Source organism: Lissotriton vulgaris, chromosome 8, assembly GCF_964263255.1.
Source record: "Lissotriton vulgaris chromosome 8, aLisVul1.2, whole genome shotgun sequence".
Lineage (NCBI taxonomy): Eukaryota > Metazoa > Chordata > Amphibia > Caudata > Salamandridae > Lissotriton > Lissotriton vulgaris.
Genome location: NC_141696.1, coordinates 1,012,673,871 through 1,012,701,365, shown reverse-complemented (window position 1 = coordinate 1,012,701,365; position 27,495 = coordinate 1,012,673,871). Strand labels below are relative to the sequence as shown.

The following is a 27,495-nucleotide window of genomic DNA, read 5'->3' as shown; positions in this document are numbered from 1 at the left end:
GGGCCGAAAACCAATAATCTTTAGAGCTATTAAGCAGTTATGTATCACTCATGGGTTGGTAGATGGGTGGCAGACATCGAATCATAATCCTAATGATCCTGGCTATACTTTCTACTCTAATCCTCACCAGACACATGCCCGGCTGGATTATTTTTTAATCTCCAACTCATTAAAATCGCTATTTAAACTAGAAAAGCTACCTCGTGTCCTTTTGGATCATAACCCCCTGGTATGTACAGTTGATACAGCTTCTTTAACACAGAAACAACAAGGTTGGACATTTGATAGATCTTTGCTACTTGAGAACGAATACTGCAATCACATGAGAAGCTGGATACTTGAGTTCATAGCAATAAACAAAGGAAGTACAATGGTAAATTTTGTATGGGATGCCCTAAAAGCATGAATTAGGGGAGAAACTATACAATATTCCTCTAGGACTAACAAACATGCTAGAGAATCTCTAAGACTGCTACAGGACAAATTAAAGAGGGTGGAAGAAGATCTTATAAGGGCGACAAGGGGCCCCTCCAATATAGAGGAAATAGATAATATCCAGCAACAGGTTGCAATAGCCAGAGCATCAATCACTAATGAATACACCATTAAGGCAGTAAAAAAAGCTACAGCCCATCGCAAAATAATAAATGAAGTTAGCGACACAATGGGGCAGCACTTAGCTATACAGATGAGACAGCAGACCGCACAGAATGTCATACTCGAGATCGATGACCCGACAGAAGGTAGGGTAACCTACTCAGGGAAGATCAGAGAAGCATTCTGGCGCTTTTACAGTGCACTATATACAGAGGAGGGAGAAATAGACCTAGACATGACTACAGAATATTTAGAAGCAGATACCTGCAAGCAATTAAACGTAGAAAAACCAGAAAGACTAGAAGAGCCCCCCACTCTTGATGAATTAATAAAAACAGTGAAGGATCTCTCCCGAGGGAAAGCAGCGGGACTAGATGCTATTCCATTAGAATTTTATATAGCATTTCTGGACCCACTCCAAGAAATATTGTTAGATCTATGCCTACATGTATTTAGAGGAGGACAGCCTCCAAATTCATGGTCGAGGGCAAAAATTGTGATATTCCCGAAAAAAAAACAGGCCCCCGGATCAGATGGGCTCCTACCGCCCTATTACCCTAATAAATGCTGATTCAAAAATGTATTCTCAACTTTTGGCTAATCGTATTTCAACAATTATTCATAAATTCATATCCAGTATCCAACATGGCTTTATCCCCGGGAGAGAAACCACAAATCATACACGGCGGGTAATCAGCCTATTTGACAGTACTCAAGTAGCAGGAGACCCGATGGCACTAATATTACTCGATGCCGAGAAGGCTTTTGACAGGGTCTCCTGGCAGTTCCTCTGGCAGGCCATGTCCCGGGTGGGATTCAAACAGGTTTTTATACAGGCAATCCAAAAGTTATATAATAATCCACGGGCCATGGTAATGGTTAACGGCTGCCTTTCTAAAGAATTGATAATTACGAGAGGAACCAGGCAGGGATGTCCTTGTTCCCCATTGTTGTTCGCCATTTATATTGATCCGTTTATTCGCAGACTAGAAGGCAGTAGGAACATAGCCCCTCTATCAACACAAGGCTACCTAACAAAAACCCTCGCTTATGCCGATGACATTGCCATCGCTACGTCCAATCCAAACATGGCTATGCCTACTATTGAGTCAGAGGCCAAAATATTCGGAAAATTTTCAGGGTAGGCACTAAACCAGGGGAAAACGCAGATTATTATTAATAATAACTGTGATATGACGGACTCGCGTATAACAGAATCTGCTACCTACCTAGGGGTGACCATCACATCTGACTTAGAAAAACTTGTCGATTTAAATCTGAAACCCGCATTGAATAAAATGCAGAAAGATCTCCTCCGTATTAATAATTTACACCTCTCATTGATTGAAAGGGTCAACACACTAAAAATGGTCTATTTTCCAAAGCTACTGTATATACTTAGAGCCATTAATCTTGAAATTTCAGACCGTTGGTTTAAGACAATGGAGCGTATCTTTACAAACTTTATCTGGTCATACAAACAACCCCGCCGTTCATACAAACTGCTGACGCTCCCCAAAGAAAGAGGAGGTCTAGCGCTCCCAAATCTTAGAACATACTATTGGGCAACAGTCCTGTTATATAATCAGGAACTCGTCCACCTTGAGGGGAAAGAGGTAGGGGAAGTTAACGAGACCCCATCAATTCACCGGATAATACTGGGGGATAACAGCACAGGCTATCTGTGGAGATTTCTATTCGATAGCTATCACAAAAAAGTGAGATTAAAAACGCTTATAGGAGCGTTTAAGGTATGGAAATCTGTGAAGAAGATGGCAGGTTTAGGTCGTTTATCCTACTATACACCAACTCAAAACAATCCCTCCCTACCGGAAATCTTCAAAGATAGCTGTATTAATAGGTGGAATGCGGTTGGGATCACTCATCTGGGATGTTTTTTCTCCTCAGAGGGGCTACACTCCTTTGGAACCTTGAGGGATAAGTTCCATCTGGAATGGAAAGACTTCTTTAAGTACCTTCAGATTAGAGACTTTTTGTTAAGACATACAATGGGAGAGGGTATCATGCGCAAAATAGACATAGCTGATATGTTAAGCCACTCACAGAAAAAATTCAAGATCGGAGAGATATATTCTCTATTACTGAAATATCTTACGGATGATATTCAAAAAATCACCCAGAAGTGGCAAAGTAAAATCTCAATCTCCTCTGAGGAATTTGAACACTCATATGGGTTATCTCAAACGATCCTCATCTCTACTAAACTTCAAACCCAATTCTATAAAATATGTTTTTTTATGTATTATACCCTGGACAAAATATCCAAATGGGGTAGTGGGAGAGGTACATGTTGTTTTCGATGCAATTTACAAAATGCGGACTGTATACATATTTTTTCTGCCTGTCCCGTTTTAACTCCTCTTAAAACAAATATTGCACGTTTCCTGACTCTGATCCTCGGAATAACGATTAATCTATTAGATGAAACCGTAGTTCTGGGTGTTACAAACGCTACTAACCACAAAGCTGGTCGCGAATTGATTTTTATTTCGATGGCCGTAATGAGAATATGTATAGCCTCGGATTGGCTAGATCCTATAGCCCCATCATATCAACAATGGTTTGCAAGATTGTTAGCAATTTTTAATTTAGAGATGGCGATATACAAAAACAAAGGCAGGAAGAGTCAGATTAAAGGACAAAAAATCTGGTCTCCCTTAATAGAATGGTCTAAAATGCAATGATATATACAGTAATAACCAGTATATTTTGCTTAAGCCGCAATTCAACTTTGCAATCTCACGAAATTGAATGTTAATGCATCAACTTAACTTGTAAATTTTCCTTTTCAGTACTGTTTTGTATAGCTTCCAATGATTTTCAATTGGCCAATTTCTTGTTTTCTGATCTGCTCGACAGGGGAGGGAGGGGCGGGGTCTGTGTTATTTGTTGTATTGTCTTATTGTTGTAAAATCAAATAAAAATATTTTTTTTAAAAAGAAAAAAACTGATGTATTTTGTACATTGTGGTACATTATGTTTATATAAGGTTACACTTTATCAGCCCCACTACTTTCTCCTTCTTAGGCAAGCCCACAGAAATGTGGCTACAGTAAAGCAAACTAAAGGGTTGGTCAATGATTTTAAAAAAATATAATTTTCTCAATATGAGTGACTTTAGGTAATTACTTTGCAGAAGGGTAATATACATTTTTAAGTACAATAGCTACAGTGGTTGCAATAGGCAACACAATTCTAAACACAATTTAACATTGAGCTCTAATGGGTTTTTCTACATGAATGCATTTGATTACTTTAAGAATTACTTTTCTAACCAGAGGACTGGATCCTGGATTCAATCCAGGGGCCTAAGCTGTAAACAGCGTTTTGGTTAAAGTTGTGATTTTTAAAGAATATAAATGTATTTTCAAATGTATTTTCAAAGTTGACACTTTGAAATTTTTCAGTGAAAAACTAGCAATGTTATCCTATGGAAAGAAAATCAAGTCACAGGTAAAGTAGGTTCTTGTTACTTTTGTAATACTGGACTCCTAGGTTCAGCACTGGGACCTCTACCTTAGGCAGGTAAGCAATTATGTTTTAGTATTTAGTACGATTTTTAAGGAATATTCTTTGTTTGCACAGTTAAGATCACTTTTGCCGTTCAGTACTGCGCTAAAAGGTACAGTATTGGCTTCTGTCTTGATCACAAGTGATTATTTTGGAATTGGTTATTCAGCTGATTTTAGAATAATATTTAAGAGTTTAAAAACTCCACACTTAGAAGAAATTTCAGTGAAAACCAGTCAATGTTAGCCTATGGAAGGAAAGTGAGTTATCGGCTTTCAGGTGAGTAGACGACTGGTGAAGTTAAGGTTCTGGGCATAGACTCAGGGGCCTCCCAGGGGCGGAAAGGTACAGTTGTTAAACCCACAGTGGCACTGGGGCAGCCGGGTGCAGAGAGAGTAGGCCCAATGCAATCCAATGCAGGGTAGGGGGCCTTTGGTTGGTGGCTGCAGGCACGCAGGTCACGCAGCTGTGGGAGCTGAGCTCCTGGTCACTTACTCAGGGCAAGTGGGAAGGTAGAAGAGGGTAGTAGTTGCACTTCCAGTGGCACTCAGAGTCTGGTTGCAGCGTCCTTTTGAGCAGTCGGGCACTCAATGTTATCCAAAGGTGAAGTTACAAAGTGAACAAAGGCTGCAGGCTCGGGGACGGAGATTTTTCAGGTGTGATCACCACTTCGAGAGGTAAGTTGGGATCTTGGAGAATAGGTTGGTACCCTAAAGGAGGGTAAAGGGGGCCGTAGGGCGCCGGGTGCAGGGGTGTCTTTTGGTGTCTGGAAATCTTACCCTCGGCTGGTCGCGGTTGGAGGAGTCCCTGATTCTGAGGCTGCAGGCGTTGTTGAGGAGGGTCTTTGGGCACTGGACTTCGGGTCCCAGTTGCCAGGGGGATGTCCTTGTGCTCTTGGATACTCAGGCACAAGCCGGGCTTGGCGGGTGCAGAGTGGGATGGATTTGCGCTTCCTTGCTGGCACCGGGGTATTGCTGTTGGAGCAGAACCACTGCTCATGGGAGTCCCACTCTTGTGGAAGGTTCAAGGCGGCCGGTCCTCCGGGTGTGTTGAGGTTGCTGTCCCCTGGAGATGCCGGATATTTGCAGGAGCAGGTTTAAGGATCAACAGGCCTGTAGGGTACTGGGACCAAGTCAGTGGGCGTCGTCCTTTTGTTATCAAGCTGCACGCAGGTCTTCAAGTTTCTTGGTCTTCTTGTTGTTGCAAATCGGGATCTGAGGAAGGAAGGTTCAGGGTGCCCCTAATTACTAGATTTAGGGGTGTTACAGGTAGGGCAAGGGCAGGGACCAATGGGTCGCTGTCTTGGGGTGGGTACACCCCCTAGCCTGCTCCTCTCCTGTAGGAGGAGGGTAGAAGCCTAGCTGTGATTGGGCATGGTTCCCCATCTTCAAGATGGCTGGAGCCCGGGGTCGTGCTTCACCTCGCCTCTCCCACCTGAGGGGTGGAGTTAGTAAAGGTTGGTGTTAGAACCGGCTGTCTCTAGTTGGCAGAGGTATACACTTCTGACAAATAGGGACACTCCTTTTCTAGTTAGGGCAAGGGGATCACACCCTTCGATAACCCCTGCTCACCCCCTTGGTAGCTTGGCAGAGCAGAACAGGCTTATCTCAGAGGCTGTGTGTTAAGCAATTATGACCACATACAGTAACACAGTGAATACACTACAAATGGACACGACACCGTAGTATTATAAAAAATAAGTATTTTTATATAAGGCTTAGCACAAGACCAAAATAACGGCAAAACTGTACACAATCGGAATAAATACGTTCGGGAAGGAAAAAGGATAGTTCAAAGGTAGTTTCTTCTTTAGCACAAAAAGTCTTTTAGTATCAAGCAATTCTTCTTCTTGGGGACAAAGTTCTTAGCAACAGGGTAACTCACACGGGAGCTACACAACGCTGGGGCAAAGGTAATCCACAGGTTCGGCGTCGACCGCGAGGAGCGCTGCGTCGGGCCTGGAGTCACACGGACCCCCAACAACACAGTACCTTAGGAAAATGAAGCACACGATGATCAGCGGCGTCGAGTACTCCGGCGTCGCGTCTTCGGTGTCGATCAGGCCACAGCAGGCGTTGTCGATGATGCAGTTGCACAGAGTGAGCAGCGCTCACGGCGTCAAAGGGCACACGGTTGATGCGAGCAGCAGCGGGGCAGACACAAGGTCCTCTGGAGTTAGAGCCGTACTCCTACTCACTGGCGTCGCTGCTGGCGTCGGTTGGGCCCAGCGTCCGGTCGTCGTGATTGCTGTTCCTTTCAGAGGTGCTGGATTCAAGCTTCCAGCGGATAGCACTTTTTAGCAGGTGAAGTCTTTTGGCCCTGAGACTTCGGCAGGAGACTGGCACTCTTCCAGTCCTTGGAGATTTTCTTAGCAAGCGTGAGAGTACACACACAGTTCCTCTCTCCTGGTTCCTTGGCAAAAATAAAGAAGCACCGCAGGATTCCCCCAACAACAGCACACCGGAAGAAGGGGTAGGCAGTCCTTTAGATCAGCAGGCTTCTTGTCCTTGGTTACAGGGTTCCTTGTCAGAAGTGATCTGATTTCCTAGTTCAGGGGTCCTTCTCTTATACCCCTTTTCGTCTTTGATCCCTTTGTCTATGCCGGGGGTTTCCCAACATCCTGGGTCTGTGGTGGGTGGAGCTAGGCAGTAGCACCTGGCCTATTCATTGAGCCGGGCCGGGTCCTCAGACGCCCCGCAGGAGGTGGAGCCAGGATCGTCCATGGCAGGTACAGAGCCATCAGTCGCTCGGCAGGGGGTGGAGCCAGCATTGTATCAGGCAAGGCAGGCTATCAACAACTACTCTCCCCCTACTCTCAACGTAATGTCCCACTCATCCCACACTGACTCATCCAGACCTCTTGGAGCCACCCAGCTCCTGTCACACACACGCAAGACCAGCAGAGACCAGATATGGTTAGACAAGAAAATAGACACTTTCTAAAAGTACTATTTTCGAACCCAGAGTCCAAAGACCATCCACACCAACGGATGCGTAATTAAACCCCGAGTTCAGGGATACCAAACTCGACATTGCACCATGCTCCCCGAGCCAGCTAGGATTATAGCGTTAATAATCCCGGCGGCCCATTCTATCCAACGGAGAGCAGGCTACCTCGCAATAGTGAAGCCCTAAGATGGCGGCACTTCACTATCAGGACATGCCAACTTGGTCAGGCTTGTCCTACCTTACACTTACAATGCACGCTGCCCACGGGCCTACCATAGGGGTGACTAACATGAAGTTAAGGGAAGGTTGGAGGGGCTGGCAAGTAGGTATACCTGCGCAGCCGACGTGACAGTGCAGGACTGCACGTGGGTCTCGCAATGACCGACCCGTAGACATTCGTTTACAAGGCCGCTCCTGTGGGTGGCACAACGCGTGCTGCAAGCCCACGAGCGGCATTTGTATTTACAAGCCCTGGCACTCCTGGTGCACTAGACTAGGGACTGACAGTAAACCAAATAAGCCAAACATGGATACAATAGATACATCATTTTAACAGAGGGAGCACTTGCGCTATGGCACTGATCAGCAGTGACACGGCGCCCAAAGCATATACCAGCAAAACATCGTAACACAGTAGAGGCAAACAGAAAAAATGGAGGAGAGACTCAAGCCAATGATGACAGGTCTAACACGTGTCCCCTCCAGCTGAAATGTGGGGAGAACTACCCTTACCCTAGGGAGTCCTCATCACTAAGGCGGAAAAATCTGGACAGACCATCAGCATTGGCGTGATCTGTGCCAGGGCGGTGTTCCACCGTAAAGTCCATCCCCTGTAGAGCAATGGACCACCTCAACAGTTTTGGATTCTCACCCCTCATTTGCATTAACCATCTGAGGGGCCTGTGGTCTGTCTGAACCCGGAAGTGAGTCCCAAACAGGTAGGGTCTTAACTTCTTCAGCGCCCAGACCACAGCAAATGCTTCTCTTTCTATCGCACTCCACCTCGTTTCCCTGGGAAGTAACCTCCTACTGATGAAGGCTACAGGCAAGTCTCGGCCCTCTTCATTCACCTGAGCTAGAACAGCCCCCACGCCATGCTCTGAAGCGTCCGTCTGAACAATGAATTCTCTCGAAAAGTCGGGTGCTTGGAGTATAGGTGCTGTGCACATTGCAGTTTTCAGGGTGTCAAAGGCCGTTTGACAGGCATCAGTCCAGATCACGTTTCGTGGCTGCTTCCTGGAAGTCAGCGAAGTCAAGGGGTGCACAATGTTACCGTAATCCTTGACAAACCTCCTGTAATAACCTGTGAGTCCTAAGAAGGCTCTCACCTGTGTTTGGGTTTTGGGCGGTGCCCAAGCCAGGATGGTATCAATCTTGGGTTGCAGGGGGGCAACCTTGCCGCTCCCTACTTGGTGCCCCAAGTACACCACAGAACCCTGCCCAACCTGGCACTTACTAGCCTTGATTGTGAGGCCTGCTCCGCGCAGGGCCAACAACACTTCCTGGAGGTGACGCACGTGTTCCTCCCAGCTGGCGCTGAACACTGCGATGTCGTCCAGGTAGGCGGCGCTGAATTCCTCCAGTCCAGCCAAGACCTGGTTGACCAACCTCTGGAAGGTGGCGGGGGCATTCTTCATCCCAAAGGGCATCACCCGGAACTGGTAGAGCCCATCTGGTGTGGCGAATGCTGACCTCTCTTTTGCCCCGTCAGTCAAGGCGATCTGCCAGTACCCAGACGTTAAGTCGAACGTACTAAGGTACCGGGCAGCCCCCAACCGATCGATGAGCTCATCAGCTCTGGGGATGGGGTGCGCGTCAGTCTTCGTGACCGAATTGAGTCCTCGGTAATCCACGCAGAACCGAAGTTCTGGTGAAGCACCAGGCGCTGCAGCCTTCGGGACCAAGACCACTGGGCTGGCCCAAGGACTGCTAGAGGACTCAATCACCCCCAACGCGAACATTTTGGAGACCTCCTCCTTAATGTACGCTCGGACCTTGTCAGTCACCCTGTAAGCCTTGTGCTTCACAGGAGGGCTGTCTCCGGTGTCAACGTCATGGACACACCAATGCGTGACACCCGGAACCAAGGAAAACAGATCCGGGAATTGTCCCAACAGGTGGCGACAATCCTGTTTCTGTTCAAGGGTCAGTGTGTCAGAGAGGACCACACCATCCACTGACCCGTCTTGCTCTTTAGCATACAGGAGGTCAGGAAGAGGCTCACTCTCCTCCTCCGTTCCATCATCTGTAGCTAGGAGCATGCCCACTTCGGACCTTTCTAAGTGGGGCTTCAAACGGTTGACATGCAGGACCCGCAAGGGGTTCCTGGGAGATTTCAAGTCCACCAGGTAGGTGACATCGCTCTTCTTCTCCACAACCTTGAACGGTCCAGTCCACCTGTCCTTGAGCGCACAAGGTTCCACAGGGGACATGACCCACACTTCCTGACCAGGCTGAAGCTCTACCAGAGTGGCATTCCGGTCGTACCATCGCTTCATCTCCTCCTGGCTGGCCTCCAGATTTGCCTGAGCAAGTTCTCTGAAGCGCCGAGTCTGGTTCCGAAAGGCCAGCATGTAGCTGTATACATCCTGGGGAGGTTTCCTGGGAGATTGCTCCCAGCCTTCCTTGACCAGACTCAAAGGTCCTCTTACCGGGTGACCGTATAAGAGCTCAAAGGGGCTGAACCCTAGAGCCTTCTGCGGCACCTCACGGTAAGCAAACAACAGGCATGGCAAGAGGACGTCCCATTTCCGCCTCATTGGTTCTTCAAGACCCATAATCATGCCTTTCAGGGTCCGGTTGAATCTCTCAACCAGCCCGTTTCCTTGAGGGTGGTAAGGAGTGGTGAACTTGTAGGTTACCCCACACTCCTTCCACAGAGACTTCATATAGTTCGAAATGAAGTTGGTGCCTCGGTCGGACACCACCTCTCTGGGGAACCCCATCCGGGAGAAAACACCCATCAGTGCCCGTCCCACCACGGGGGCCGTCACTGTCCTGAGAGGGATGGCTTCCGGGTACCTTGTGGCATGGTCCACCAAGACCAGGATGAACCTGTTGCCCAGGGCTGTCTTGGGGTCCAGGGGCCCAACAATGTCAATACCCACCCGGTCAAAGGGGGTGCTGACCACTGGAAAAGGTTGGAGGGGAGCCTTCTGCTTCCTTCCGCTTTTCCCACTTGCCTGGCAAGTGCGACAAGTCTTGAAATGGATGTCTACATCCCTACGCATCTGAGGCCAATAAAAATGGGTGACAAGCCTGTCATAGGTCTTGTCCTGCCCCAGATGTCCAGCTAACGGTACGTCATGAGCCAACCCCAGTAGGAAGGCTCTGAAGCGCTGGGGTACCACCAGCACACGGGCTGACCCAGGCTCAGCAGCCTTAGGCTCGCTATACAGGAGGTCGTTCTCCCAGTACACAAAATGTGACCCTGACTGATCACCTGAGGATTGGGCTGAGGCCTGCTGCCTCATGCCCACAAGAGAAGGGCACTCTTTCTGTTCCGCACAGAATTCCTTCCTGGAGGGACCACCATCCTGCTGCCAGTGGGTCAGCTCGGGCAGATCTCCCAGTTCGGCAATTTGTTCCCCGGTGGGCTCCAGGGCATCCCCCTCAGGGTCTACCTCCTTCTGGACCACGGGAACAACGGGGGCCGGTTTCCCGCGCCTCCTGCCTCTTCTCTTCACAGCTGGGTCCTGGGCCGTACTTTCAGGCTCCGGGACCCCATCAACACCCTTACTTGCTGTCATGGATCGAGTGGTTGCACACACCCACTCCGGCACACCCAACATTTTCAAATGCGCCGCTCGCTCCACCTTAGCCCAAGGGGAGTCTTCCAAATCATTGCCCAGGAGACAGTCGACAGGCATGGCGGGCCTCACAGCAACCTGAAGAGTACCTGAAACTCCCCCCCATTCAAAGGAAACCTGAGCCACCTCACACTCTTTCTGGGAGTTATCGGCAGCTATCACGGGGTAGAATGCGTGGGGAACCACCTGCTCTCTGGACACCAAGTGACACTTGACAGCTGTCACACTCGCTCCGGTGTCTCTGAGGGCTTCCACTCTATGGCCATTAATGGTCACCCACTGCCTATATTTACTAGTGTTACTAGGCAGAGGGGGTGGAGGGACCATTTGCATGTCTCCTAGCGAGACCAGGGACATTTCTGCGGGACCCCTCCCATCATGGACAACCATCTCTTCCCCTCCCAAGGCTACACTGGCCAACTGACGAGGGGGTGCACGCGGTGGTGCATTCGAATCCTTCTTGGGACACTGGGGGTCATAAAACCGGTGTCCCACCTGCCCTCAACCGTAGCAGGTTAGGGGGCCCCTATGAACAGGTTTACCCGTCGGGGCCCCTGACTTCTTCTCAGGGGGAGGCTGGGAACCCTTCCCTTGGTTCCCTTGGGGATTACTTTGGGGCCCTTTCTGAGACTCCTTCTGTTTACCCTTGTCCCCCCCACTCTTCTGCTGGGGACCCTGCCCACCTTTGGCTGAGTCTCCCACTGGACCCTTGTGGACCCTGGTACTGACCCAGCGGTCCGCCTCCTCAGCAAGTTTTCTAGGGTTAGATATCTTGCTATCAATCAGGTGCTGGCGCAGCTCTGGAAAACAGTTATTAGACAAGTGCTCCCACGCAAACAAATCATAGAGAGCTTCATAACTTTCCACTTGGCTGCCTTTTACCCAACCATCCATGGCTCTGCAAAAATAAGACACATATTCAACCCACGTCGTACCAGGCAATTTCTTACATTCTCTAAAAGCTTGTCTGTACTGCTCGGGGGTTAAACCATATCGCAATATTAAAGCCTCTTTCATATGAGCATACGACATCCTATCTGCAACAGGCATGTCTAACAGGGTATCTCTTCCCTCACTCACAAAGCGACCCCACAACCCCGCTCCCCAATTCTTCTCAGGGACCTGGTGGGCCAACAATGCTAACTCATATGCTTTAAACCATTGACCAATATCACATCTTTCGGGAAGTAAAACTTACTTTCTGCAGGCTCGGATGGAATGCTGCCACCAGAGGGATTCAACTCTAACTTTTTAGCTTGGATATCCAGTTCCCTCAACCTGGCTTCACGCTCCAAAGCTAACTTCTCTCGTTCAAACTCCAACTTTTTGATCTCTAAATCAGCTTCCCTTCTACCTCTCGCATTTTCCAACTCCAACTGCCCATTTATCTTTAGCCTTGCCATCTCCATGTTGTAAGCTCGCTCTTTCGCCCTTTCTTCTCTTTCTTCAGGGGAAAGACCTTTGGAGGAAACACTGCTTCCGGGAGAGGCCACAGGTCCATTCACTGGCACCTCCTCATCCCCTTCCTCTGTGGGTACCACCACCACATCAGAGGGATTTCTGGATTCCCACCAGGCCTGTAATGCTTTATAAAAATCATCTTTTCTCGAGAGGCCGGTGGTAGGAACTTCAAACTGGTTGCAAAAGTGTTTCAGCTCATCTTTCTTGTATCTTTTTAGCTTACTCCTCTCGAACTCTTCAACAACAACGATAGCAGGGGCAGTGACTCCGTTGTCACTCATGATGAAACTGGCAGTGTTCAGAAAATCAAGTTTCAGGAAAGCGGAGAACAAAAATAGGATCCTTCCGAATCAGATTGTGACTGCGTTATGGTCTGCTTTCACTACGTAGCGCACACTAATCACTGTACATGGGTCATAAATGCAAGGTCCAAATCCCACCGCTGCCACCAATATTAGAACCGGCTGTCTCTAGTTGGCAGAGGTATACACTTCTGACAAATAGGGACACTCCTTTTCTAGTTAGGGCAAGGGGATCACACCCTTCGATAACCCCTGCTCACCCCCTTGGTAGCTTGGCAGAGCAGAACAGGCTTATCTCAGAGGCTGTGTGTTAAGCAATTATGACCACATACAGTAACACAGTGAATACACTACAAATGGACACGACACCGTAGTATTATAAAAAATAAGTATTTTTATATAAGGCTTAGCACAAGACCAAAATAACGGCAAAACTGTACACAATCGGAATAAATACGTTCGGGAAGGAAAAAGGATAGTTCAAAGGTAGTTTCTTCTTTAGCACAAAAAGTCTTTTAGTATCAAGCAATTCTTCTTCTTGGGGACAAAGTTCTTAGCAACAGGGTAACTCACACGGGAGCTACACAACGCTGGGGCAAAGGTAATCCACAGGTTCGGCGTCGACCGCGAGGAGCGCTGCGTCGGGCCTGGAGTCACACGGACCCCCAACAACACAGTACCTTAGGAAAATGAAGCACACGATGATCAGCGGCGTCGAGTACTCCGGCGTCGCGTCTTCGGTGTCGATCAGGCCACAGCAGGCGTTGTCGATGATGCAGTTGCACAGAGTGAGCAGCGCTCACGGCGTCGAAGGGCACACGGGATGCGAGCAGCAGCGGGGCAGACACGAGGTCCTCTGGAGTTAGAGCCGTACTCCTACTCACTGGCGTCGCTGCTGGCGTCGGTTGGGCCCAGCGTCCGGTCGTCGTGATTGCTGTTCCTTTCAGAGGTGCTGGATTCAAGCTTCCAGTGGAGAGCACTTTTTAGCAGGTGAAGTCTTTTGGCCCTGAGACTTCGGCAGGAGACTGGCACTCTTCCAGTCCTTGGAGATTTTCTTAGCAAGCGTGAGAGTACACACACAGTTCCTCTCTCCTGGTTCCTTGGCAAAAATAAAGAAGCACCGCAGGATTCCCCCAACAACAGCACACCGGCAGAAGGGGTAGGCAGTCCTTTAGATCAGCAGGCTTCTTGTCCTTGGTTACAGGGTTCCTTGTCAGAAGTGATCTGATTTCCTAGTTCAGGGGTCCTTCTCTTATACCCCTTTTCGTCTTTGATCCCTTTGTCTATGCCGGGGGTTTCCCAACATCCTGGGTCTGTGGTGGGTGGAGCTAGGCAGTAGCACCTGGCCTATTCATTGAGCCGGGCCGGGTCCTCAGACGCCCCGCAGGAGGTGGAGCCAGGATCGTCCATGGCAGGTACAGAGCCATCAGTCGCTCGGCAGGGGGTGGAGCCAGCATTGTATCAGGCAAGGCAGGCTATCAACAACTACTCTCCCCCTACTCTCAACGTAATGTCCCACTCATCCCACACTGACTCATCCAGACCTCTTGGAGCCACCCAGCTCCTGTCACACACACGCAAGACCAGCAGAGACCAGATATGGTTAGACAAGAAAATAGACACTTTCTAAAAGTACTATTTTCGAACCCAGAGTCCAAAGACCATCCACACCAACGGATGCGTAATTAAACCCCGAGTTCAGGGATACCAAACTCGACATTGCACCATGCTCCCCGAGCCAGCTAGGATTATAGCGTTAATAATCCCGGCGGCCCATTCTATCCAACGGAGAGCAGGCTACCTCGCAATAGTGAAGCCCTAAGATGGCGGCACTTCACTATCAGGACATGCCAACTTGGTCAGGCTTGTCCTACCTTACACTTACAATGCACCCTGCCCACGGGCCTACCATAGGGGTGACTAACATGAAGTTAAGGGAAGGTTGGAGGGGCTGGCAAGTAGGTATACCTGCGCAGCCGACGTGACAGTGCAGGACTGCACGTGGGTCTCGCAATGACCGACCCGTAGACATTCGTTTACAAGGCCGCTCCTGTGGGTGGCACAACGCGTGCTGCAAGCCCACGAGCGGCATTTGTATTTACAAGCCCTGGCACTTATGGTGCACTAGACTAGGGACTGACAGTAAACCAAATAAGCCAAACATGGATACAATAGATACATCATTTTAACAGAGGGAGCACTTGCGCTATGGCACTGATCAGCAGTGACACGGCGCCCAAAGCATATACCAGTAAAACATCGTAACACAGTAGAGGCAAACAGAAAAAATGGAGGAGAGACTCAAGCCAATGATGACAGGTCTAACAGTTGGCAACCCCCCACTTGCTGGCGTAGTAGGTTCCTGAATTTGCTATATGTGGGAGTCTCTCGGAGGGTTATAGGAAATGTATTCCAGTACCCCGGGCCGAGATAGGAAAAGGCCTTCCCCCGGTGCGAGTATCACGAATTCGGGGCACGCACAGAAGGGCTTGGGTACTGGATCTGAGATTGCTACTGGGGATGTAAATTGTCAACTTATTTTGGAGATAGTGTGGGGTTTTGCTTCTTAGGGAATTGTACGTGAGGCAACAGATTTTAAAACAGGAGAGCTTCTTCACAGGTAACCATGCAGTTCTTTCAGCAGAGGCGCAGAGGGATTGCCTGCAGGGCGGTTCAGTATAATTCTTTCCGCCATCTTGATTCTTTATGTTTAACTGCTACCCTTCTTTTCACTGTAGCATTATCCAAAATAAGTTGTTTTAACTTAGCCTTACTGATGCTCAGACATAAGTCAGGTGAAACCAATAATTCTGGGAGCCCCTTAACACAAGTTTGTTCAATAGCGCACCCTCCTGAGTCCAATAGAATGCAAAAGTTAAAGAGGGGCTAGTTTTATGCTATCTGTGATATACGGGGCTACCTATTCATCATGTCAGAATGATACTAGAGCAGCTTTGTAGGATCGCTAATACATTTTTCATAAAATCTTTTTCAACTTGTTGAATACGTTGTGCATCAAACTTGCCCCATATGCCGGATCCATACATAGCAATCACCACTCATTTGGATGCATAGATAGTTAAATGCTCTCTTAGAGGTTTTGAGCTCAATATTTTACTAAAGCTTTGTAAATCAACTATTGATTTTTCGAACATAGTAATCCTATTTAATATCAATGATTTCCAGAGATATTTGCAATCCCAGATTGGATAAGGAGACTGCCTCGCGCACCTTAGTGTTGTTAATAAAATGAGCTGGTCTTTTCGTTGGCCTCGCCCCACATATCATAGTGAAAGTTTTACTTTCATTTATTTACCCGTAGGTCCAACTCTCGCATAAAAGCAATATAGTCGTCAATTAACCTTAGCAACACTCTCCCTGTTCTTACCATTAAAACTGCATCATTTGCATATAAAAGGATTGGGAGGGGTCGAGTTCCCATATATGGAGTGTCCTTATCTCTTATCTTTAGTGCAGTTTCCACTCTCTGTAAAGAGAGAATAAAAAAAGTGGCAAGGACACACCCTTATCTAACGCCCCTTCTTATCTTAAAAAATGTAGTGCATTCTCTATTATTTTCAAAATGAACACATGCATTTGCCTCCATATACAGTTGCCTCATAAAATTAATAATACTCTCTTCTACTTCTAACTCAGTCATATTGGACCAAAGTTTAGAATGTGAGACACAGTCCAATGCTGCCTTAAGGCCCATAAAAGCTAAATAAAAATGTCTCCCTTCTTAGCAACCATATATTTGCCCTTCAGCATACTCAAATGCAAACATTGTTCTACAGTGCCCAACCCTTTCTTTCCCAAATCATAATTCATGCAATTCTAGGTTCCAGGAAGTTTGCTAACAAAAGATCCATTTTGCAACTATTTTCACGGTATGGAAAAGAGGACTGCTCTAAAAGTACTCACAGTGCATGCATGTTTTAAATACAAGATTCATGCATTCAAACTGCAAGTCCAGTTTGCATGTTGACCTTTTACATGCGGGCACTGTTGGCTTTTCTACGGCGCAGTGCACAATTATACATCTAGAATGACTTGGAAAATGCTGTTTTGCAAACAAGGAGAGTCAAAGAAGTGGCTTGGACACAGACCGCAAACGTATTTGCCATTCACAAGGAAGAATGTTGCAAAGTTCACAAATGTTTCAGAAACACATTTAAATAAACAACTTGTATGTGAATGGTACAGCCGTAAGTTGTGTAGTAAATGGATAAAACTCCCTAGTCAATCCCAAATATACTTATGCATATTACAAAGGATGTCGTTCATTCATGTCTCTGTAGATACAGCATGTAAAAGGGAGAATCAATTTAAACTATAATTTGCTCGAATCTACGACTTGCAGCCTCCCTTAGGTCCAGTCAAGTTAGTAATTTAGTTTAAATTTACCAGTGAATATGTATGTGTACCATACACACATTACACACATGCAGATCAGACTTATATAAAAAGGTACGTGTCACTCTTAAATCTGAACAAAGCTGTGTAAGTCGACCAATAACTTCATTTTGATAATAACTCACGTTCATAAATGATTTTTACACGATACATGATGTGAACCAATTGTCTTGTTACGTTATTTTGAAACGCTGACACTGGTGTTTTTTCTCCAGGGTAACTTCAGTTGCATTAAATAATTCCAGTAATTTTTGACTGGATTGTAACCTCAAATAGTACAAACCTCTAAGATGTTGCCAGCTTCATTCATTTCAAGTGCTTTCTTTGAGAAATATTTTTTACCAGGTATAGTGTTTTAACATTTTAATCAAAACTATGTCTTGGTGGATACTGGTAAACAATCAAGAAATAAATTGGAAAATAATTTGTAGCAAGGTTACATTGAATTGAGTGAACCATAAAAATAGTGGCTGCTGCAATGGCAATCTCTATGGCACCTACACCTATGCTTATATCCTAAGACATTATATGCATACATGGTCAGTACATTTGGCAGTTGGAATAACCAGAGGGATAACAGGACCTCAGAGTGAGTACTTAAGTCTCATGAAGCAGAAAAAACAGCTACCAGAACAGGCGCCTTGGACAGAGAGATCTACACAACAGAGGCATGCACAAATATATGAAGTGTACTACTTTGATCGTCATAGCACATTGATATAACAACGAAGTGGCATTCAGTACTATAAATAATTATCAAATCAAATAACATGAATGTTAAAAATGGGAAGCTCTGATAAAAAAAGTTTTACTTCAATTAATATTCACATTTCTGGGACTTTTTGTTTAATTTTCATTGACCTAAGGGAAGGAGGTCCTACCACAGAAGAGGACCAAAAGCATTATTCATTAGACTGCATGCTTCCTTTATCAAAACTGTAATCAGCCTGCATGGTAGAACATGCCTAAAGTCATCATGTGCAGATGAGGCTGTATGTCCAAGACGGCATTGTTTGAACGGAGTATCACCTTCCTCAATGAATAATAGTCCAAAAAGGGTTAACCTCTTTTCAAAGTCTCTAAATTTCCAAAGTCAAGAAAACTCAGCTGCATGAAAATTAAACTATTTTACCAGGATCACATGGCTTAGGTCAAACAGGTAGCAGGATTAGAAATCAGATTTCCATGCTTTAAAGTGTACTAAACAAAAATGACTTGCATCTTAGTTCAACAAAGGCATTGTCATCGGGGTGAGCCAATAATGCTTCTAAATACTATCACTTTTAATAAAGGTTTGTCTATGCAGTGATATTATCAGATGTACTAAGGTGAAAGACTTTTGCATGTTTATACAGTACACTTTAGCAATTCCCAAATGGGTCTCAAGGGACATTCCTCAGCAATATTCATGTGACAGGTTGCAATTTGCGACCCATTGGGAATGGGCAATAACACAGGGATGGTGACCTGCCGGGGACAGCAGAGCACCATGTCTATGTTTGCTTTTTATTAAAGCAACGTTTTTTTAAATCCAGAGCATTTTTCTTAAAGGACAATGGCATGTGTTTCAAAAAGAAAAATTAGGGGCCCCATTAGAATGGCGGGTGGATTGCCCCAGCCAGGCTGGCGTTAGCCACCGCCGGCCTGGCGGGGGCAATCCGCCCGCCATCCTTGCTGCAAAGACCCCCGCCATATTAACATGGCTGGGGATCCGCGGCGGATGGAAAGACTATCCACCGGGACCGGGGCGGAAAAGGGTTTATATGGTGGCGGTGTCTATCAGACACCGCCATCCATATTAGGATGCACAATTTTCAATGCCTTTCTGTGGCGGCAAGGCACCCCCCAGCAGTTACAAGCACAACATGGCAGGCACCGCGCAGTGCCTGTTATGTTGTGCATGGAAGTGCACTGCATGCCTTCCTACTATTGTGGTGGGCGGTGCTGAGTGCACCGCCTGCCACAATGGTAGGAATGCTGAATGTGCCCACCACTGTGGTAGGCGCATTCTAATGCCATGCACGGGACCCCTGCTCTTATGGCAGGCGGTGCCTAGTACCGTGAGGATGGCGGGCGGGCAAAGTCTGCCCACCATCCTAATGGGGGCCTAAATGTTTGTTTCATTATTTAAGGGTAAGCACTGGTCCATGGGACCACTGCCTTCTCCTAAAAACTATTTTGCTATAATTCAGAAAGGAGAAGGGGTCCCAGGCCCTCATCACCAGCTGACTGTACTACGGTAATGCCCTCCACGTACTTCAGACCATACAGAATGCTGCAGCCAGACTCATCCTCAGTCTTTCCCAACAAATCCACTTCACACCCCACCTCAGGAAACTCCACTGGCTCCCTGTACAGAAGAGATGTCAATTCAAGCTGCTGACCCACGCACACAAGGCTCTACAAACAAGGACCCGCCTACATTAACCACCGCCTGAACTTCCACCAACCATGGAGAAGACTACGCTCCGCCTCCCCTTCACTTGGCCATACTCCCTGCATCTACCAAAGCAGAAGTGGAGGAGGCTCCTTCTCCCACATTACAGCAAAGACCTGGAACAGCCTCCACATGCACCTCTGAACCGTCACCTCACTTCTGGAATTCCGAATGGCCCTCAAGATCTAGCCATTTGCACAAGCCTCTGGGCCTGCTAGCGCCTGGATACCTATCTGATGATTATCAGCGCTTTATAAATCTTTATTGATTGATTGATTTACTTTGTTGAGTCTGGGAGTACTGAGTTGGGTCTGCTATGTCTACGTCAGTTTTTCTTGTTGTTCTCCTTTCAGTAAGGGATCTTAACATGTTACATTTTTAGATCAGGAACTTGAATATATAAAGTGACCCCTTTACCAAAAAAGGAGTTCATATGCATGCAAGGAAGTACTCCTTGTATGCCTGCAATAGTACTACTTTTTGGAATTCACAAACGTTGGCAGTACTAGACTTGGAAAGCTGCACAAGTCTCAATTTTTTAGGCATACTACAGGAAAGTAAACACCCAAAGATGATGGAATGAACCTTCCACATATTCTTTACCAGTGCAAATCGCTTGGGGTAGCAGTGCAACTCATTATTTTTCACTTAATGTGCCACTTTGGACAGAGGCCCACATAATGCAAGTCAGTGCTGACCCTGGTTCTCATGGAAACACCTGCAGCACACTGCTTTAATCAGATTGGTGACATTCATACCCCCGACTCAAATTGACTATTCTACTCTCTTGTGGGCTACTTCAAGTCGCTGCAATAACAGCTGGTACTAAATTCCATCTGAATTGCGTTTGCTGTACCAACTCGGGATGCTTGAAAGCTTGGTTAACCTTACTAAGGTACCAGGCTCTGACTTGCATATGAAATATTAATCTCTGCATGTGTTCTATTAATCCATGTAGCTATTATACCAGCATGTGGTGCGCCAGGTGCCATAAATATAATTTCATTAACACATATCTAGGGGGGAAATTCCATTGCCTTTAACTGAGGCTACTATTTGAAGGCAAAGTTAAAAACACAAAGCAGGAAAATATAAAACTTTCTGGACTTTGTGTTAGCGGCATTTTTGTTAGGAAACCGTCCAGGTTACTGTACACTGATGTTGTGTTTTTTTAAACTATAGTTAAATCATGAAGGTAGCTTCAAAGGCAACATATATAAAGTTAAAAATATCTAAACCCACAAAGTGTAATATGAGACACTAAATTTCAACATGATTCACTTTGCATTTATGTATGCATGGGTTCAGGTATTATGCTTAACAATGTTCAACTGATATTTAAACTCCATTTGGTATGTGATACATGAGAGAAGTAAATGGTAAAGAAATTACATTCTCGCCATTTGAAAGAGAGAAAAAAGAAAAAAGAAAGCTGCGTTTGTCTGTTTTTCAGTCGCAAAAAAATGATTCTACTCTTGACCTGTTGCTCTAAAGTAGCTGCCCTTTTTAGTTTATGTATCGGTGTGAATTACGACAGCTTATATGCCGGTTCGTTGCTCCTTCCACCAATTCTTCAGGTGCTTATACACAGGCGTGCATAGCCTCGTCACTGTTTCCTGCAACGTATCCCCACACGTGCTCTCTTATAGTACAGGTGACACGTTCCTAGCTGTCTTTCTGACTTTAATGTCCCGAATGACGCTACAGTTACCGATTCACTCACTCTGTCGTACAGAACGTCCAATCAGGTCTTCAACTACGTTAGTTGAGCCCTTCGAGGGGCCATGACGTGACACAGTGATCATTAGCACTTTACAGGAGTGATGAACGGCAGTACAAATACACAAACTATCTCCCATATAGCTCATTCTATAATGTATCTCTGCAATAATGGTGTTCATTGACAGAGTAAACCGGTTTAGCTCATTGTATGGTGTAACACAGTACACACTGCCACCCTATAGCTAAATGTGGGAATCAATGGACTTTACCTTCTAGTTTATGCCACTACAACAATATCTCAGCTGTCGGTGGAAAACAACCAATCAGCTCTGCAGCACTGCACCACACACGAGTGTCCTACCTGTGCTCGCATCCTGCACTTGTTGCTTTGTTACCCCCAGAGTGCTCTTTCCCCTCGTCCTTCATCTCTTGCTCAGAGGGAGTCTCCTCTCGGGTGAGCTCCACCCTGTGTCCTCCTTCCAGCGGCTCCACGTAAAACACCGTCCCGGGGGGCTGCTGCTGGCCGCACAGGACATGCCGGGGGGACGCCGGGGCTGAGGCAGGGGGCGAGGGGCTGACGGAGAGCCGCGTGCCATTGAGCGGCGCCGAAGAGGCTTTCTTCCAGAAGCTGCCCCTCTCTTGGTGGTGGTGCTGCTGCTGCTGGTGGTGGTGATGCTGGGTCTTGAGCAGACGGCTCTGGCTCGGCCCCCAGTGCTCGAAGCTACTGTCCTGTTGCAGGCAGCCGCCTCCCCCTGCTGGACCTGCCGAAGGGTGACTGAACAGCTTCCAGCGGAGGCGCAAGATGTGCTTCACGTCGAATTCCTTCCTTCCAGACGCAGACATCCTTCTGCCGTGGTCCCTCGCCTGCTGGCTCCCTTTCTCCTGCGCAGGAGAGTTGCAGAAATGTTAAAAAACGTGTTCTACTATCACCTCTCCCGCCGGAGTGTGCTAGGAAGTAGAGGGTTTAATGCAAAAAGACTACGCTACCACGCGCAGCAGTATTTCCAGTCACAAATCGCTTTCTGACAAGCTCGGTTCTGCTCACTAACTGCTGTGAGCACTGGGTCGGAAACCCCACATGCAGCCAGGCGTGCGGTGCGGGGAGAGGATGAGGCAAGGTGAGCGAGGTGTACCGAGGGCTGCCGAAGAGATAACAATCTGATTAACGGGGAAACATTGTCCGCGAGCCGTGCCACTGTGAAGCAGGTGTCTCGGATGCTCTTTCTACCTCATCACAGCTCACCGCAGAAGATACATTCAGTCACAGGGGGTCTAACTCATTCCTCTTTCCCTCTTAGCCCTCAGTCCCAGGTACTTATGCACACTGTGTCTTGCAACAAGTCAGCGCTTGACAGGTTTCTCGGCCAAGGTCCGCTTTTTATATGCGTGTGCCTGTGTTGTCAAGGATTTCAGCATACCATTTCCCACAGCACCCCCGTGACCCCCTCCCTCCGCTCTCCCTCATGCCCCCTCCTTCTACTCAGCATTGAACATGTGCCCCGGTGCCTTTCTTGGAAACCGGGACTCTTCAATCTTTTTAGCGCAAAGTAAGTCCGCTCATCTAATTTTATCCCCCCCTCGTGTCGGTCCGTCACCTCTTGCTTTCGGTGACAGTTATATGGCTGCAATAAAGCACAGGAAAATGCATCAATAGCAGTACCAGCGTGCATGAATCATTGTAATGTAAACTTAATAGACAGTATCCTGACTCCAAGGAGGCACGCGCATTGCAGGCAGTTCTTTAAGCCGCTGTCACTTGCCTTGTAGTTTAATTACTGTAAATATATAAATAGATAAAAAGCCTTCAAGTGTCAAGTCGACAAAGCTCAACAGATTTTAGCAGTTAACTGTGCATGTGGTGCCAATGTGACGTGACTGCGCACGACGCACGTATGCACCCCCTCGCCCACACACAGAGGCTTTCACGCTGCAATATCATTTGCTTATGGGCGTCTGTTAACTTACCTAAAAGCCAGACTTGTGCCCAAGGGTGTTGTGGTATTGTGAATTACTTTTATTTATATTTGACGTAAGGTGCAGCCAAGAGGACCGGGGAAGCAGACACAGGAGAATTCACGTGTCATGTCATCGCCCCGTCTCATAAATCATCATATAAAATGCATGAAAGGCTGAAGGCAGTAAATGATACACACATGCCGGAAAACCACTTGCCTTGCTGAAATGACTTCCTTGCGTGCGCCCGAAAGGTGGGGGTGAGGCTTTTGGATTTTCATTTCAGAAAAAGACGAAGAGGTCATTTTTCATCGCGATATATCTCTTTTATAAGCGAAAGTTTACCAAACGCACTCAATCCTATGCAGGCACTAGTCAGAGGAGGACGTCAGTTAGAGACTGCCCTTATGTACATTGAGGATTGTCCCTGCATTAATAATAATTTAAAAAAGACAGGGTGAAGATGCTTTGCACAGCACACTCACGTCATCTATACCAACTCATCCTGATGTGACCAATCTAGTCGTAAGGCTCTGTCAGGCTGAATGCATTTCATACATTTGACTGGGTTTAAATGATCTGGACTTTCGAAGTTCATAAAAAACTGTTTACAGACATACATCACCTCTGTATCCTCACACTAAATATATAAATATCCCCATTCATCTACTACTATCTCCTGCAACTATTGTGATACCTTTCCTTATTCTGGTCCTCTGTACCCAGCACAGCATCTTTACTCCGTGCCACTGCAATTGTGTGACAAGGAAGGACCACATTATGGAACAGGGTTGTCTAAAGTATGCAGCAAAAAAGGGAAAATTATGCGGAGTAATGCAACACATTTAGTGACGGTATTACTGCGTTATTATGTGTTTTTTCACAAGTTAACACTGGGCAAAGGTTCCACCTCTTAAGTAACAGTTTAGCGGTCAAATACAGCAACAGGCAATTGAAAGGTGACTACATAACTTTTGCGAAGGGGGGCTCCACGGCGCAGCAACGTGACTCGGCGTTTTAGTAACTTTTGATCCGTTTTAGCACTAAACAGCTATTTTTGACACATTCTTCAGATTATGTAGCTGTTGGAATGTGTGGCAAATTCAGCAAAGCTCTATTAGGCAGAAAATGCCACGGCTGCAGAATCCTATAATCCCAGGGATCCTGCCGACTCCCACTTCCAGGGCTTCAACTGGACTAAGGTCTCTTCAATAACTTGTAACTGTTTAGACCCTTGAGCATCAGCAGATGTTCCTTACTCTACAAACGTTAGCAAATAAAAGGGGGTATCCCTGCGCTCTTTGCATTTGCTGTAGGTAATGACAATTGGTTAACACACGTTATCATCATATATCTGGTGGGTAATTTTCCAAAATGGGAATCAATGTAAGCGGCCTAAAGGGACCTGGGTAATGTCACACCACTTATGGTTCAACTCAATTCACAAGCTTACTAAAGGACTGACAGAAATATACATTCAAAAAAAGTTCTCAGATTGGAGAAACTCTCTTAAAAGGTAAGCGATTAGTAGACAATTTTTATATAGAAAAGTAGTGAGAGAAAACATACATTGACATTGCTGAAAGATGTGGTGCATTCTCTCCCATTGTTAGGCAGGATACTATCTTGTCTACTAAGTGCATACTATGTTTGTGTAAATACAAACAATAATTATGACTAATAATAACAGTCCTGGATGGCTTCTTGTCATCCTATGATAGGTACAAATTGGTTTCAACTCATGAGTACGTTTCATCAATTTCAGAAGAAAGAACCTTCGTATTATTCTAGTGCAACATAAACATATGACTTAAAAAATACTCACAGATATCGCCAGTGGTTCCTAGCAGGTTTGGAACTTGTGACCTGCAAGTTTTACTTGTATCTCTGCTTCAGATGATTACACCAACAAAGCTTTCTTAATAGAGCGTTAATCAGTGGTCTGGCGATTACCATACAACTCTCCATTTTAGCATTTCTACCATTGTCTGTAACTGAAACATACGGGATGCACAGAGATGTCTTCCGAGATCCCCTTAACATGCTGCTCTTACTTAGCAGCTCACACACTAGCAATTCATATAATATTATGGGTTAACAATCACAGTCTAGAAATGTTTTTGCTAAGTGAAGGCAAATGTTCAAATCTTATTAGCAATATGGATTTTCTTTATTCAAAGTTTGATAAAATAAGTACTTTTTACATTGCGATTACAAGTTGTTCAGAGTGGATTTGCAATGTTGAACTCCCGTCTACACAATTATCACTTGGGTGGTGTTCTTGCACCTGGATTTAACAGGTGCCGGAAAACTTCTTGAACTTGCCCCGATTTTACCAGCCAGAAACTTCTGTGTAAAAATAGCTTTTGGAAGGGCTTCATTGCAGCCCATACCTGTTTATAGGCCCACTTTTGACCCTATTCCAAAGCACAGAGGAGCATGTATTGCTAACCTTGCAATCAAACATAGTACCCTTATCTCTCCTATCCTATCCTTCTGCCCCTGCCCACACTGCCCCAGGGACCACCAGCAGTGCAAACTTTATTTAAATATGGGGGTCCATTGTGGACCCCCGGCCCGGGGAACCACCTCATCCCAGGGGCTATGCAAATGATGGGAGGGAGGCCGTGCAGCCCCCCTCTTAGAGCCCTCTATGGCATTGGAGACTGCCACCCCCCAGGGCCGGCTCCTGCAATGTCCTGTGGTGCCCACCCCAGGGACATTGCATGCTATGTCTTTTATGTATTTTATGTATTGCCTCATCTGCCAAACGACGCCCAAACCTCCAAGGAACAGCGGATCTGAGAACTCCTTTGATCGCCGTGAGAGCCTGCTGCAGCCGCCACGCCTCGCCGAACCCGCTTCGCGGGTCCCGCTTCGCGGTCTGCAGCGGCCAGTGTGTAACTGAAAGGGGCTTGCATCCAACAGACCGGCAGGGCTGCGAGCTGGAGCGGTGGACTCCAAGGACCAGGAGTCCCCGTGCGCCCGTGTCCAGCTGGGCTGCTCTCCCTGCCGGCCCCGCCCCCACTCAGTCCGATTAAAGCGGCGTTCCTCTAGCCATTCTGTGGATTGCCTCATCTGCCAAACGACGCCCAAACCTCCAAGGAACAACGGATCTGAGAACTCCTTTGATCGCCGTGAGAGCCTGCTGCAGCCGCCACGCCTCGCCGGACCCGCTTTGCGGGTCCCGCTTCGCGGTCTGCAGCGGCCAGTGTGTAACTGAAAGGGGCTTGCATCCAACAGACCGGCAGGGCTGCGAGCTGGAGCGGTAGACTCCAAGGACCAGGAGTCCCTGCGCGCCCGTGTCAAGCTGGGCTGCTCTTCCTGCCGGCCCCGCCCCCACTCAGTCCGATTAAAGCGGCGTTCCTCTAGCCATTCTGTGGATTGCCTCATCTGCCAAACGATGCCCAAACCTCCAAGGAACAGCGGATCTGAGAACTCCTTTGATCGCCGTGAGAGCCTGCTGCAGCCGCCATGCCTCGCCGGACCCGCTTCGCGGGTCCCGCTTCGCGGTCTGCAGCGGCCAGTGTGTAACTGAAAGGGGCTTGCATCCAACAGACCGGCAGGGCTGCGAGCTGGAGCGGTGGACTCCAAGGACCAGGAGTCCCCGCACGCCCGTGTCCAGCTGGGCTGCTCTCCCTGCCGGCCCCGCCCCCTCAGCAACCAATCGCATAGCTATTTACGGGTAGAGCCATTCCCGCAGCGCGGGAGCGCGCGGGAGGGCGCCGGGAGAAGCCCGGGACAAGGGCGGGACCATCTGTGGCCGTCCGGGGCCGCAGGAGGCCGGGCTGGGCCAGGTCTTTTTCATTTTTGCTGTTGCATGCTGTGCCTTTGCACCTTCTCTCTGTGTACAGCCAGTAGTGTTTTAAGTTTGTTTCATCTAGTTTTGATAGCTTATCCAATCCTCCCTTGATATGAGTCACTCTGCCCCCCCCGGTGTGAGTGTCTCTGTTCTTGGCCCTTTAGATACATTTTTCAAGAAATCTACCAAGGAGGTAGATATGGACTTACTCCTTGCAGAGAGAAGAGCAGAGCGTCGACGCTCAATTGAGCAGTTAAAGAAAAATCCACTGCCAGCACTGTCAGTCTCAAACAATACCCATGAAATAGCCGTCCAAGGTTTGAGCTCTATTGAGGTCGATGCTACTGATCTTAACCAAACCCCTAGTATATTTAGGTTCCCTGTTATCTCCCCGCCCTGTGCCAGTGCCACCAGTGGAGGTCACCTAGTTTGTCCCCCTATTGATCACTCAAGCTTTGTCGAAACAAACATCTCCGATACCCAAATCAGGGAATCGGAACCATGTCCCATGTTGCC

The 27,495-nt window shown here is 47.2% G+C and overlaps 1 protein-coding gene across 1 annotated transcript in view; it reads right to left on the bottom strand.

Moving 5' to 3' along the window:
- The window catches only part of KLHL1 (kelch like family member 1), a 1,646,193-nt gene extending 1,624,111 nt beyond the window's left edge, over positions 1–22,082 (bottom strand). The window contains exon 1 of the mRNA XM_086934899.1: positions 21,586–22,082. Coding sequence (XP_086791025.1) covers positions 21,586–22,067 — 482 coding nt within the window. The 5' untranslated portion in view covers positions 22,068–22,082. The remainder of the gene's footprint in view (positions 1–21,585) is intronic.
- Positions 22,083–27,495: the final 5,413 nt, after the last annotated feature.